The 14,168-nt window shown below is 39.4% G+C and overlaps 1 protein-coding gene across 3 annotated transcripts in view; it reads right to left on the minus strand.

Annotated features, from left to right (window-relative positions):
* The window catches only part of osbpl9 (oxysterol binding protein-like 9), a 126,169-nt gene that overhangs the window by 76,272 nt on the left and 35,729 nt on the right, over positions 1-14,168 (minus strand). For 2 of the 3 annotated variants that reach the window (XM_078408541.1, XM_078408539.1), the window contains exon 4: positions 8,773-8,849. In XM_078408541.1, the coding sequence (XP_078264667.1) occupies positions 8,773-8,849 (77 nt within the window). Of the gene's footprint in view, positions 1-3,729; positions 3,940-8,772; positions 8,850-14,168 lie in introns of those variants that run through there. The other variant, XM_078408542.1, reaches the window with a different exon arrangement.

The raw sequence follows: 14,168 nt of genomic DNA on the forward strand, positions 1-14,168 counted from the left end.
CACTTTCCCAGATCTGATGATGGATCTTCAAGTGTTTGTTTTTTTCCACAGGTGCTGCTTGACCTGCTAAATGTTTCTGTTTTTTATTTTTTATTTATGCATTCATTCAAATAATACATTAGAATTCAAAAAATAGCCTCATTTAATTGCAACTTTTCAAAAAAATGAATTCACACATAATAAATTACACAATCGCATCCTAAATCAATCACAGATTAATCAATCAGAATTGAGGCTATAAACAAATTTTACAACTGAAAGCAATTCCACCAAACTTTGGAATTATTACTAGAATCTTCTTGACAAACAACAGTCATTGCACGATGAGATTACTGATCTATCATCTTTCTTCAAAAGTAATCCTGCCGGTTAAAATAAAAACTTGCATTTACGCTAAATATCCAAACCCTTAATTAGTCATAGAGTCATAAAGTAATCGAGTGATACAGCGAGGAAACAGGCCCTTCGGCCCAACTTGCCCACACCAGCGAATATGTCCCAGCTATGCTAGTCCCACCTGCACAAGTTTGGTCCATATCCCTCCAAACCTGTACCTGGCTAAGTGTTTCTTAAACGTTGGGATAGTCCCAAACTCCACTACCTCCTCTGGCAGTTTGTTCCATACACCCACCACCCTTTGTGTGAAAAAGTTACCCCCTCAGATTCCCATGAAATCTTTTCCCCCTTCACCTTAAACCAATGTCCTCTGATCCTCGATTCACCCACTCTGGTCAACAGACTACCCGAGCTATTCCTCTCATGATTCTATACATTTAGGAGATTATACACAAGTGGGAGATAAATTTTGGCCAGGACAGCACAGATAACTAACTATTTTGTCCTTCAGAATAATGTCAGGGATCACTTACATCCTTCAGAAGGATTCTTAGTTAAATTTAGGACCTGAAACACCACAACTGCACCAGAGTGCATGGTTAAATCTTTTTTTACCTCAAGTGTTTGGCATGGGATTTGGATTCATAATCTTTTGACTCAAAGGTGAATGTTCAAATAAAGCATCTCATACTTTATCTTATCTGGAATGCGAATGGGAGCAGTAGACCAAGGCAGTTAAAAAACAAAAAAACAGGAACAAAACTATTTTTACTAGAACTGCTTCTGTTACTTGAACTGTTTCAGTCAACCCACATAGAACTGAAACAGTAAAATACTAAATACTGCAAGAATCATTCTTTGTGAAACAGGCATGCTGCTGTCAATTGTGTAAAAATTGCTTAATACTATGAAAAACTAACAATTGTTTTTGTTTTATTTCAAATCCGGATTAAAATTCTCAGTGTTTAAGTTAATCATCATAATCATACTTTATTAGCCAAGTATGTTTTGGGGGGGGGGGGGGGGGGGGCCTCAAGCTAATAAGTCATTTCATTAGGGCCAGGTGGACCCTGGGCAAGTGTAAAAAAAGACCCTGATTTGTTTGCATTCATCACATAGTAAAGTCTCTGGCAGAAAGGAACATTTATTTGACTTATATATTTTCAATTGAACTTAATTGAATGAAAATTAGATTTTGTTCTAAACTGCATGGGAAGATGTTCTTGTAAATTACTGCACCGATGAACTAGCTGAAAAGTTACCTCATATATTCACATGCTTTTGGTCCTATGCAGTAACCAGTCACTCCAACTGGAAATACAGTTGTATGGATTTCATGGAATCAGTAGACAATAGGTGCAGGAGTAGGTCATTCAGCCCTTCGAGCCAGCACCACCATTCAATGTGATCATGGCTGATCATTCTCAATCAGTACCCTGTTCCTGCCTTCTCCCCATACCCCCTGACTCCGCTATCCTTAAGAGCTCTATCTAGCTTTCTCTTGAATGCATTCAGAGAATTGGCCTCCACTGCCTTCTGAGGCAGAGAATTCCACAGATTTACAACTCTCTGACTGAAATTTTTTATCCTCATCTCCGTCCTAAATGGCCTACCCCTTATTCCTAAACTGTGGCCCCTGGTTCTGGACTCCCCCAACATTGGGAACATGTTTCCTGCCTCTAACGTGTCCAACCGCTTAATAATCTTATATGTTTCAATAAGATCCCCTCTCATCCTTCTAAATTCCAAGCCTAGTCGCTCCAATCTTTCAACATATGACAGTCCCACCATTCCGGGAATTAACCTAGTAAACCTATGCTGCAATCGCAAGAATATCCTTCCTCAAATTTGGAGACCAAAACTGCACACAGTACTCCAGGTGCGGTCTCACCAGGGCCCTGTACAACTGCAGAAGGACCTCTTTGCTCCTATACTCAACTCCTCTTGTTATGAAGGCCAACATTCCCTTGGCTTTCTTCACTGTCTGCTGTACCTACATGCTTCCTTTCAGTGACTGATGCACTAGGACACCCAGATCTCGTTATACGTCCCCTTTTCCTAACTTAATACCATTCAGATAATAATCTGCCTTCCTATTCTTACCACCAAAGTGGATAACCTCACACTTATCCACATTAAACTGCATCTGCCATGCATCCGCCCACTCATACAACTTGTCCAAGTCACCCTGCAACCTCATAGCATCTTCCTCACAGTTCACACTGCCACCCAACTTTGTATCATCTGCAAATTTGCTAATGGTACTTTTAATCCCTTCATCCAAGTCATTAATGTATATTGTAAATAGCTGCAGTCCCAGCACCGAGCCTTGTGGTACCCCACTAGTCACTGCCTGCCATTCTGAAAGGGATCCATTTATCCCCACTCTTTGCTTTCTGTCTGCCAAGCAATTTTCTATCCATGTCAGTACCCTACCCCATGACAAGCATGGCAGTAATTGTTCTCAATACTAATTGTCAAGAACAGCACATGGACAATGGTTACTTAAGGAAGATATCTGAAAGTAAACAGTACCCTTGCACCATAAGCACGAACAAGCTGGAGACACAAGAAACTGCATATGCCGGAATCTTAAGCAAAAAAAGTGCTGGAAGATTTCAGCGAGCCAGGCAGCATCTGTGGAGGGAATGGACAGACACATTCAGCAGTGACCCTTCATCAGATTGAATTATCTGAAGAAGGGTCCTGACTGAAAATGTCACCTGTTATTTTCTCCGTAGATGCTACCTGGCCCGCTGCATTCCCCCAGCAGACTACAAACAAATGGAGTGAAAAAACATATTTTCATTAGAATTCTCATGCAAGTATTAGAAAAAGATTCAGGTAAGTGAAAATCAGCGAGTAGAACTGAATTAAGCCTTCAAAAAAATCTTACCTAAATGCATACTTCCAAGGGGAACAATAAATTAATCAAAACTAAATATCACCTACATATGCTTAAAACACATCTGTCAAATAAAGGCTTAGATTACACCATTCCCGCTTGGAATTTATTACATATAAATAGTTAATTCTGAAATTAAAAATATATAGATTTTACAGCCAAATTATACACACCACCGATGTCATAATAACTGTAGAAGTGGGAGGGGCAAGACGAGCAACTATTTCCCACTAATACAAAGAGCACAGTGATTAAAATTCCGTGAACCATTTATTTATTTATAAAAGGCTTTAAATGGTCAGCGATTTCAATATGCACATCAGCACTGCCACATCCTTAATTTAGAGAGCACGCAAATAAAGACAAGGTATTTAATGCAGCACGCAATAATTATTACTCGAACAAAACTATTGTCATTTTACAGTTCCAAAATAATAGACGCTGTGGAATAACCACAGGCACTAAATCTAACACAGAAAGCAACGTACGTGGCCTACTTCCCAGTCGAAGAGGTCTTTGCAACTTACACCGGTGAATCCTTTCACAGCCATGTTTTCATCTATTTTAATCCAGAGTTAACACTACCTTGTTCCTTTATATAAAGTATTTCTTAAAGTAAAATTATTTGCTCTCTTTCAACAAAGAGCGCTGTGCATAAACACTTTTGAACACCGTGGCTCGAGAGGCCACACAAAACAGTACTTCCTCTATTTGCTAATCTATTAATTTAAGAATCTGCAGGCAGCAGATTCCGATTGGTTTAAGAACCTGTACATTACAAGAGTTTGCACTGATTGGTCTAGGATCGCCCCATTAGATCATGTTGTTTTATGTTTACATTTGAGGGAGGCGAGCATTGTTCTCCTTTAAATCAGCATTTCAAAAACGAATCTTATTGTAAACAAAATTGCACCGCGCTAAATTTCACCAATTTTATCCGTATGCAATAATAAAAAAGACACATTTTTTAAAAAGCTTTCAAATTTCAGTCGCACACTTGCTCAGTGTGAATGCATTTCACTGCACTTGGTACTGCACGGAGCCATTTATCACATGCTCTGCAATTTACAACTGTTATCATGGTCCCTGTCGTACCAAGTAAAATGTAACGGCTTAAGACCTGAAGTGGAGCCTCAACACCAGAGTCCTATTTGAAAAACATTTTAACCTTTTTATTCAATACAGAGTGCTGATTACTGCAAGATAATTGGTTACCAGTACATCAAACTCACATTTACAACCCCCGAGCATCAACTGCTGCTTGCTAAGGCATTTTCAAAATATGACCACCTTTTGTAGTAGGGCGTTTTCTAACTTCAGTGCTAAAAGTTATGGCTACATCCACCATGCTGTCAATATATTCCACAAATTTAAGGCATCTTCCTCAGTTATAAGAACATAAGAAATTGAACAGAGGTAGGACATTCAATCCCTTGTGCCAGGCAGTTAGATCATAGATCAAGCTCTGATCCACTTTTCACCATACCGTTAACCCCTTAATATCTAATGTAGGAATTTCAGTTCTTATTATACTAATTTCAGTAAATACAATGATAAAATATTCAAAAGAAAATGGTGATAGCATGGTGACAGTGAAACAAATTGATTGTCATAGAGATCCATCTGATTTACTAATGTCCTTCAGGAAAGGAAATCGACCAACCTGAGCTGATCTAGTCATGGTGACTGAAAAAATCAAAAAGGCAGCCAGCATCATCAGAGACTCACACCATCCTGACCATACACTCATTTCACCACTGCCACCGGGAAGAAGGCACAGGAGCCTGAAAACTGTAAAGTCCAGGTTCAGGAACAGCTTCTTGCTAACAGCCATCAGGCTATTAAACACTACAACCTCAAATAAGCTCTGAACTACAATAGACTATTATTATTGCACTACTATTGTTTGTTTTGAGTATGTGTATGTGTATATGTGTCTATCTATGTATGTATACGTACATATATATGTGTGTACACATATCTATATATATACACATACAGTATATGTGTGTGTACTTGTGAGTATGTGTAAACATACAGACTGAACTTTTTTCTCTCTCGTTTATCATATTGTTAACAGTGTACTATGTTGTTACTGGTAACAGGTAATAATGGCAAGACAATTACTTAAATGTGGCAATAACTTTCAGAAAGGGCTTCTGGTAACAAATCTGTAAATTTTATCTTGTGCTTAATGCAAGGTTATGTGTATTCTTCCAAAAATAGGTTTGAAACAAACTAAAAGGTGAATAAAAATACCATGGACAAATACATATTAGTAGAGTATCTAATTCGAATCTCCCCAAAAGTAAATGTTTCACAAGAATATGTGCAATGGAAAAGTTGCCCGAGGTGTATTAAAAGCAAATGGTGACGACAGAGATCTGTTGTAATCTGCCACAATTTCCCAAATTCTGTAAATGTCCCCACGGATTGGATTGCACATATCACACACCTGACATTTATTCACAAAATGCTGGAGTAACTCAGCAGGTCAGGCAGCATCTCAGGAGAGAAGGAATGGGTGACGTTTCGGGTCGAGAGTCTTCTTCAGACTGATGTCAGGGGGGCGGGACAAAGGAAGGATATAGGTGGAGACAGGAAGATAGAGGGAGATCTGCGAAGGAGGAGGGGAAGAGAGGGACAGAGGAACTATCTAAAGTTGGAGAACATCGACTGAGATGCTGCCTGACCTGCTGAGTTACTCCAGCATTTTGTGAATAAATACCTTCGATTTGTACCAGCATCTGCAGTTATTTTCTTATTCTTACACACCTGACATGCCACTTGAAGATGATTAGAATATTTTGAGTTACTCTTATTATTAGTAGGTGGTTTTAATGTAAATTTCTGGTCAACGGCAACCTCCAGGACATGGATGAGGTGACAGTAATAACACTGAATGACCAGGATATTTAGTTACACACTCTTCTTGGATATTGACCGACACGTCCATGCTGACTATCAAATATCCATCTGTACTAATTCCATTTATCACCTCTTGCTACTTAGTTTTCTATCATGATGATTGAAATATTCCTCTACATCTTAAATGCTGCAAGAGTACCCTGTGCCCAACAACTACTCAGGTAGTCAGCCCACATACAAACCACCTCCTGGGGGATACTTTTTCCTCGGATCCCCTTACCCTAAATCTATGAACTCTAGTTTCAGGTAGTTCTGTTAAAGGGAAGACGTTTCCAACCATCTACCCTATCTGTGCTCCCCCAATTTTGTATACCAATCAAGTTTCCACTCAGCTTCAAGGAAAACAAACCCAGACAATCCAGTTTCTCTTCTTCACTCCATCCCAAACAAATCCTGGTAAATCTCCTCTCTACCTTCTCTAGTGCAATGTGTTTTGTCTGCAAAATGCATTGCAACTCATCAAGGCTTCGAAAACCTGTGGGGTGGCACGGTGGCGCAGTGGTAGAATTGCTGCCTTACAGCGCCAGAAACCCGGGTTTGATCCTGACTATGGATGCTGTTTGTAGAGTTTGCAACTGTGTGGGTTTTCCCCAGGTGCTCCAGTATCCTTCCATACTCCAAAGATGTACAAGTTTGTAGGTTAATTGGCTTCTGTTAACTGTCCCTAGTGTGTAGGATAGTGCTAGTGTACAGGGATAGCTGGCCAGCATGGAATCAGTGGGCCGAACGGCTTGTATCCACGCTATATTTCTAAACTGAACTAAGCTGTGACCAACTCATATAGCAAAGGCAGCAAGCATATGTAAACCCATCACCTCCCATTGTTCTCCAAATCATACACTAATCTGACTTGGAAATATATTGTCATCCCCACAAAGATGCCAAAACTAGAATTCCCTTCCCTGAATGAATACTTCTTCGGAAGGCGGCTTACCTTTTCTATATCTTGCTGATTTGGACCTCTGGCTCAACGATATCATGAGTGAGTCTTTATAAATATCTCCAGCTCCAATCCAAATAACCTGACACCAAAGTTCATTGCCATGGCAACCTAAGAACCACTAGCACTGCTGTCCCCACTCTGAGATTGCAGATGTGATTGGAGGAGGGCAGATTTCAATGGGATACTCTTACTGAAGCACAGATATCTAACACATTCCCTGAGAAAACATGGCCTGCACCTCCCACTATTCCTATTCCCTCTTTCAGCAGCTAGTCCGGTGCTGCGTCTTCAGCTTGCTCTTCAAGTTATGCTGTATTCTACAAAAAATGCCTACAATACTACTAAATATGGAGCAACTGACTTGTGCACAGTTAAGCAATGCCCTTCAGCACCTGGCCAACAAATCTCTCTGTAGACTTAAGTAACTTTAAAGAAACAAGTATAAATATACAATCAGTAGAAATAAATCAACAATTAACAACAATGCACATAGATAATCTCTTTGAATGGCAATGGGATGAGTGAGTGGAAGTTGGGGGATGGATAGGGAATGATGGAAGTGCAGGAGTGAGAAACTTTTGCTGTTGAAGAAAAGGTGTCCAGCATTGCACTGTTTCGCCTATCAGCTAACCAATGAAAAGATCAGGTCCTGATTTATACCAGCTCTTCACCTCCTCCCCCCCCCCCCCCCTCTCCCCTCCCCCTTGTCTGAAGAATGGTCCCAACCTGAAACATCACCCATCCTTTTTCTCCAGTGATGCTGCCTGACCCAGTGATTTCCTCCAACACTGTGTCTATTTGAATTGGATACATGCTTCTGTACGTCAGGCAGCATTGGTCATTTTAGTGGCTGTCACGGGTTTTTAACTAATCAATTCACCAATTGAAATTTTCTTGGCTCTAAGTATTAAGTTAAATGTCTTTTCAATTATATTGTGGATACAGTAGAGTTCTAATCTCTGCTTCCATGACTTTTTAAAATAAAACAAAAAGATATACAGCTCATGGAGGTGAAATTAAAATTAACAGAACGCAAAGAAGAACAGTTCATTAAATATGATCAATTGGCCAGATACAGACAGAGTGGATCTCTAATGCAAATATTCAATCAGTAACATCCAAAGTTTAAAGATCACAAAGCAGCAACTCTTCAAGAAATAGTTATAAATGTCAACTATCAACTTATCCAAGAAGTTGAACAAAAATAATTGCTTGCAAACATTTTATATATGAAGAAATCGCAGAGTTATGAATACTGCCCAGTCTAGCACACAGAATCTGCCTCCTAAAATGGCGCTGAAATTTACCCATGCTCTACTCCGGTCGAGTGGTCTATCTTGGTCCTCTAGTATCTTTGGAAATCACCAACTTGAGAAAACATTGTCTGTTCTATAAACTGCCCATTTTAAATACCAAAGAATAAAAACTCTTCCTTCAAAATATTCTAAATGAATCCTTTACCTTCATTGTGTAATAACCTGCTGCGTATCACATTGCTTGAATAACAAAGGGTCAGCCATTCAAGTGCTCATCAGTTATTATACTATAGAAAATGCACACGAGCAATGAACTAGCTTTAACATCTAACTACCAAAACCTGTTTTTCCTGAAAGTGATCTAGAAATTAATTCCCATAGACATGTTGCATTTAAAAACTCACCCTGAGCTGCAGAGTGTGACGCAGAATAGTTTCCTCTAATGCATGAATCCACTGCTCTCTCTCATCAGCATCACGGGCTGTGAAAATAAATATTATTGGAAATTTTGATAAAACAATAATGAAACAATTGGAAATGGAAAACTTACAATTAACCAGCATCCACATTGCCAAATAATTAAATGTTTTGCAATTTAAAATCCATTATTTTTTGCTCTTTGAAGCATGGATATTTATTTTCCATAAATGTCAGCCTGTTGCTGACATTTTCCCCATCAATCTCAAATTGAATTCACCATATTACACTCAGCAATGACCAAATAAGATGGGTGTTTCCAGTTTTAAAATTTACACATTTTTCATTTAAATATCTTATATCACCCATAACCATCATATTAACTTCTGCCAAGTCTGTTAGCCATATCTCTATCACTTTTCGATTTACTTTGAGCAACTTCTCCTTGCTTGCTTGCTAATCTTCACTTCCAGAAGTTTCAAACTGAAATCCACAAAGCCAGATGGCTGCATTCTGTGTGGGTGTTAAAGAAAACTTGTACCAGAGGAAAGGACTTCAGCTTGTTCTTCGAGATATGCTGTATTAGATAAAAAATGCTTATAATCTTAACTATGGAGCAACTGACGTGCAAAGTTAAGAAATGCCCTTCAGCACCTGGCCCACAACTTTCTGTAGAAAGGCATTTATCTTATCCTTCACAACAAAGTTTTGGGGCTTTCCAAGGACAACAGGCAACAAAATACTTTTTTTATTCCTTCTTGCACTGTGTGAATCACAGGCAAGTGAATCTCATTGCTACGAGAAGGCGGAGGTGGGCAGACTTCTTAAACATTCACAATAAATGCGGTAATGTCGTAAAACCAAAGTACAGCAGGATTCCAATAACAAGTTATTCAGCTCAAAAACAAGCCCTTCAACATGTTATGTCCATACCGTCAAGATGCAACCACCTATACTAAACCCATTTATCCACCTTGGGTCCATAGTCTTTCTGGATGACTCAAGCGCTTGCCCAGATGCTTGTAAAATTGTCATGAGAATATCCGCCTCCACCATCTTACCAGACTGTGCATTCCAGACTCCAACCACTGTGTGAAAAATAATTATCTTCCAGATCCCCTCAACCTCGGACATCTTATCTTAAACATATGCCATTCTGTTTTAGATACTCCCACCACTTGAAAAAAAACTGCTTACGAAATACCCTTTCTATCCCCCTCATAAATGTTGTATTCGTCCATCAAGCTTCCTTTGCTGCAGAGAAAGGAAAACCAGTCTATCCAACCGCTCCTTATAACTGAAATGCTCCAAACCAGCCAACATCTGAACAATCTCCACTATACCTTCTCTGGTACAATTGCAACCTTCATACAGTATGGTATTAACATTACTATAACTCCAACATTGCTGCCACATTCAATGTGATCGCACCACCAGTCACATCTTTCCCATTCTCACCCTTTTCCACTATTCCCAGAGATCTCTTTCTCCATGATTCCTTGTTTCACTCATCCCCTCCTCCATCTCCCCCCCCCCTCCCCAAGTACATTTCCCTGCAACCATAGGAGGTGCAACACCTATCCCGATACTTCCTGCCTCACCTCCATTCACGGTCCCCCAAAGCCCTTCCGTTAGAAGTTTACTTGCTCCTCCTCCAACCTCATCTATTGCATTCAGCGCTTTTGCTGTGCCTCCCCCATATCGGTGAGACCAAGCATAGACTAGGTGACTGTTTTGATAAATACTCGCACTCTGTCCACCAGAGCCTGCTGGAGTTGCTAGCCATTTAAATTCTGCTTTCTATTCATCTTTATATCCTTGGCATCCTCCACTGCCAGTGAGGCCACATGCAAACAGGGAGAACAGTACCTCATATTCTGTTTGGGTAGTCAATAAAGGCATGAAAATTGAATCCTCTTCCCTTTCTCCCCCCCCCCCCCCCTCCATTCCCTCCCCAGGCTCTATGTTTCCATTTATTCGCCAATGATTCTATCATCTTCCAGTTCCTTCCTCCCTATTCCCCTCACCTCTCTCTCCCAACTTTCTCATCTCTGCTCCATCAGGGGTCATCTGGCCTTTTTCCTCCTCAATGCTGCCTAACCAGTTCCTTGGCACTTTGATATTTTTTTTGCAAAAGATAAATATTGTCAACAAAGGCAAACTTAAGCTGTTTTGTTTATTTATACATTTTAATGTTCAAAGTGTATTTGATTTTAATTTTGTTTTAGATCTGAGCATCACTGGCAAGGACGGCATTAATTGCTTATCCCCAATTGTCCTTGAAAAAATGATGAACTGCCTTCTTAAACTACTGCAAATTTTCTTGTAAAAGAATTTCCACAGTTGGGTCCAGAGTGTGCAAAGTGCTGTCATATTAGGAGAGTACCTACAGTGCATTTTGTTGACACTGCAGAAACTGCCTCTGTCGTCAAGATAATAAAGACTTAGGGTCGTGGATCGGGTACCAATCAAATGGGCTGCTTTGTTCCCTATGGCATCAATCATTCTGAGTGTTGCTGGACCTGCACTTACGCAGGCAATGAGACACAGATCGTTGAAGAGCATTAGGGTGTTAGTAGGCGATTCACTTGCTACAGGACAGTCTGTGAACTACACATAGTCAAAATATTTATGCAGTTTATCCAACTAAATATCTGACCAATTGTGATCCCGGGATGTGGACTCAGTGATAGCAATGCCAGGTGTGGTTTGATCCTCTTTTGTTGCATATGGTCAATGCCTGCCACTTATGGTTACAATGATACTTGCCACTAATCAGCTTGTGCCCAAATGTTGTCTAGGTCTTGCTGCAGTACCTTCATTTGCCGAGTAAAAAAAGACAGATTTGAACACTGCAATCATCAGTGAACATCTCCGCTTCTGACCTTAAGATGGAAACCAAGTCATTGATGAACCAGCTGAAGATAATTGGACCAAGGAAAATGCCCCAATGAATTTCTGCAGTCAAGGGAGTGAAATGATTGACCTTTAAGTTACAGCCTTTAAAAACATGAGGAATGACTCAGACCAGGGGTTTTCCCGTTGCTGCCCATTGAGCTCAGTTTTACTAATGCTCTTTGATACCCTGCTTAATCAGTTGTTATGAGCAATCACCCCCACTTCTTCCCTGTTTGTCCCAAGCTTTGGGGCAAAGTGGTACAGGCAGAAGATAAACAGATAAACAGAATTCCAATGTCCAATCATCACTAAAGCCATCTTCCATCACGTCACCAACTAATGAGTGGTGATTAGCAGAGAGGAATGAGTGGAGAGGAAATTAAATTTTGCGAATTATTTCTGTAGTTTAATAATTTTGAAAAAAAAAGTTTTAAATGTTCTCAAATCTCAGATTTAAAAGCATTTGAAATCAATTTTGTTTGAATGAATAGTCCAACAGCTACTTACGGTATCTACCTGCTTAGTACTATGCTTATGTAGAAGTTCAGTCATATGTGTAGACACTGAAGATTGCAATGTACTTTTGTCCTTAATAATTGTGCTGGTTAAATTTTAAATAACCAAGATAAAATCAATTTAATTTAACAGTTGTCAAATGATGTTATGTTCACAGAACCAACAAAATAATTGCTCTGCTTCATTGTTTGTAATTTTTGGGCAAAATTTGGGATCTTCCTTTTATTTTGTGGAACCTCAAAATGACAAAATTCAAATTTGCATTGCAACATAATTCAATGCATATTATGATTTTTTTTTCACACAGAGAGTGGTGAATCTGTGGAATTCTCTGCCACAGAAGGTAGTTGAGGCCAGTTCATTGGCTATATTTAAGAGGGAGTTAGATGTGGCCCTTGTGGCTAAAGGGATCAGGGGGTATGGAGAGAAGGCAGGTACGGGATACTGAGTTGGATGATCAGCCATGATCATATTGAATGGCGGTGCAGGCTCGAAGGGCCGAATGGCCTACTCCTGCACCTATTTTCTATGTTTCTATGTTTCTATTCCAGATAGGGGTAAAAAAAATGCTAATATGATTAGATAACTCTAGATGGTAACAGGCTCATCAAGAGAATGAGCACTGACACAACCTATTTTGGGTGTATGACTGGTTTATAAGGTGCAAATTCTATGCATTTACAAACCAAAGTTCACCAGACTCCATCACAAAGGAGATGGTTAAGTAAGGTATTTAATCCAGCATGCAAAAGCAAAGTTGTTGCCACTCACATCCAAGAAATAAAAAGGCAAATCGCAGTCCATCCCCATCTTCTTGACCAATATTTCCATGTCTTTTGAAAAAAAATGCATTTGCTTTATTTTCAATTAATTAACTGTCGAGGTAGGAGAGACAGAAATTTAATGCAAATATGTTTACGTAGACCACAAATTGATGACTAAATAGCTTTATTTTCAAACTACTGCACACTTTACATCCAAGTAACAAATTATACATTAAAACATCAAACACCACATTAAGTACAGATCATAAATAGCTACAGAATGAAGATTTCCGCCCCACCAAGACACAATTCATTACAATAAAATTAATATTCAGGGAAAATTTAATGCTGTCACGTGATCCCCAAAACAAAATTCAAATCTCCCGAATGATATTCTAAATATCAATTTTTATATTTTTGCTCTATTTATATTTGATTTCCCCAATCCCCTTTAAAAGCTTAGCTTGCCTAAGGAGTTTTCTGAAATATTGCAATAATCAATCTCTAGTTTTTCCACTCTTGATCTCTGGCCTTTAGTGTATCTATCTTGATGCAATTCTGTCACTATTGATTTCTCTCTAATCTTTTTTCATCCCCTGGCCTTCAAAGTAATGCTCTAACTGTTTAATTTCCTGCTCAATCTTCACTCTTAAAGGTCTCCGTTTAGCCTTCGTTGATTTTTAGCCTTCTGTGCTTTCCATATCCAACTAAAAAACTCTATTAAACACAAACCCCAAAACATGTCACAATAAATGTAGTGAAGGATGAGTGCAAATTGGTGCTTGCTACCTATTTCAAAACTGGATGATTCTATAATCTTGGCTGTAATTACGTAGCGACTCTGAAGCCGATCCCCTTTGTCATGGATAAATGCTGTAGCAGTTGACACGAAATGAGAAACAGAAGACTGGATGAAGACTGGATCGGGTATTACTAGTAGGTGGGAGACTGGACATCTTGGACTGGGCCCTCTAGTCAGTATAGTCACGCACGCCTGGACTTAGTGGGTATGGATGGAACAGTTCAATCACAATAGGCCCTTGTTTATTGTGCACAGGGAGGGTGCCCACACGTCAGGAGGTCAGCAGCTTATAACTGAAGTTAATGCTGAGGCAATGGCTTTATCTTAGATCAAGCGAATAAAGCATTTTTCTTAAATGTCTGACCCAACAGGTAGTATTAAAAATTTAACTAAAGGAAATTTC

The sequence above is a fragment of the Rhinoraja longicauda genome, chromosome 11 (genome assembly GCF_053455715.1).
Source record: "Rhinoraja longicauda isolate Sanriku21f chromosome 11, sRhiLon1.1, whole genome shotgun sequence".
NCBI lineage: Eukaryota > Metazoa > Chordata > Chondrichthyes > Rajiformes > Arhynchobatidae > Rhinoraja > Rhinoraja longicauda.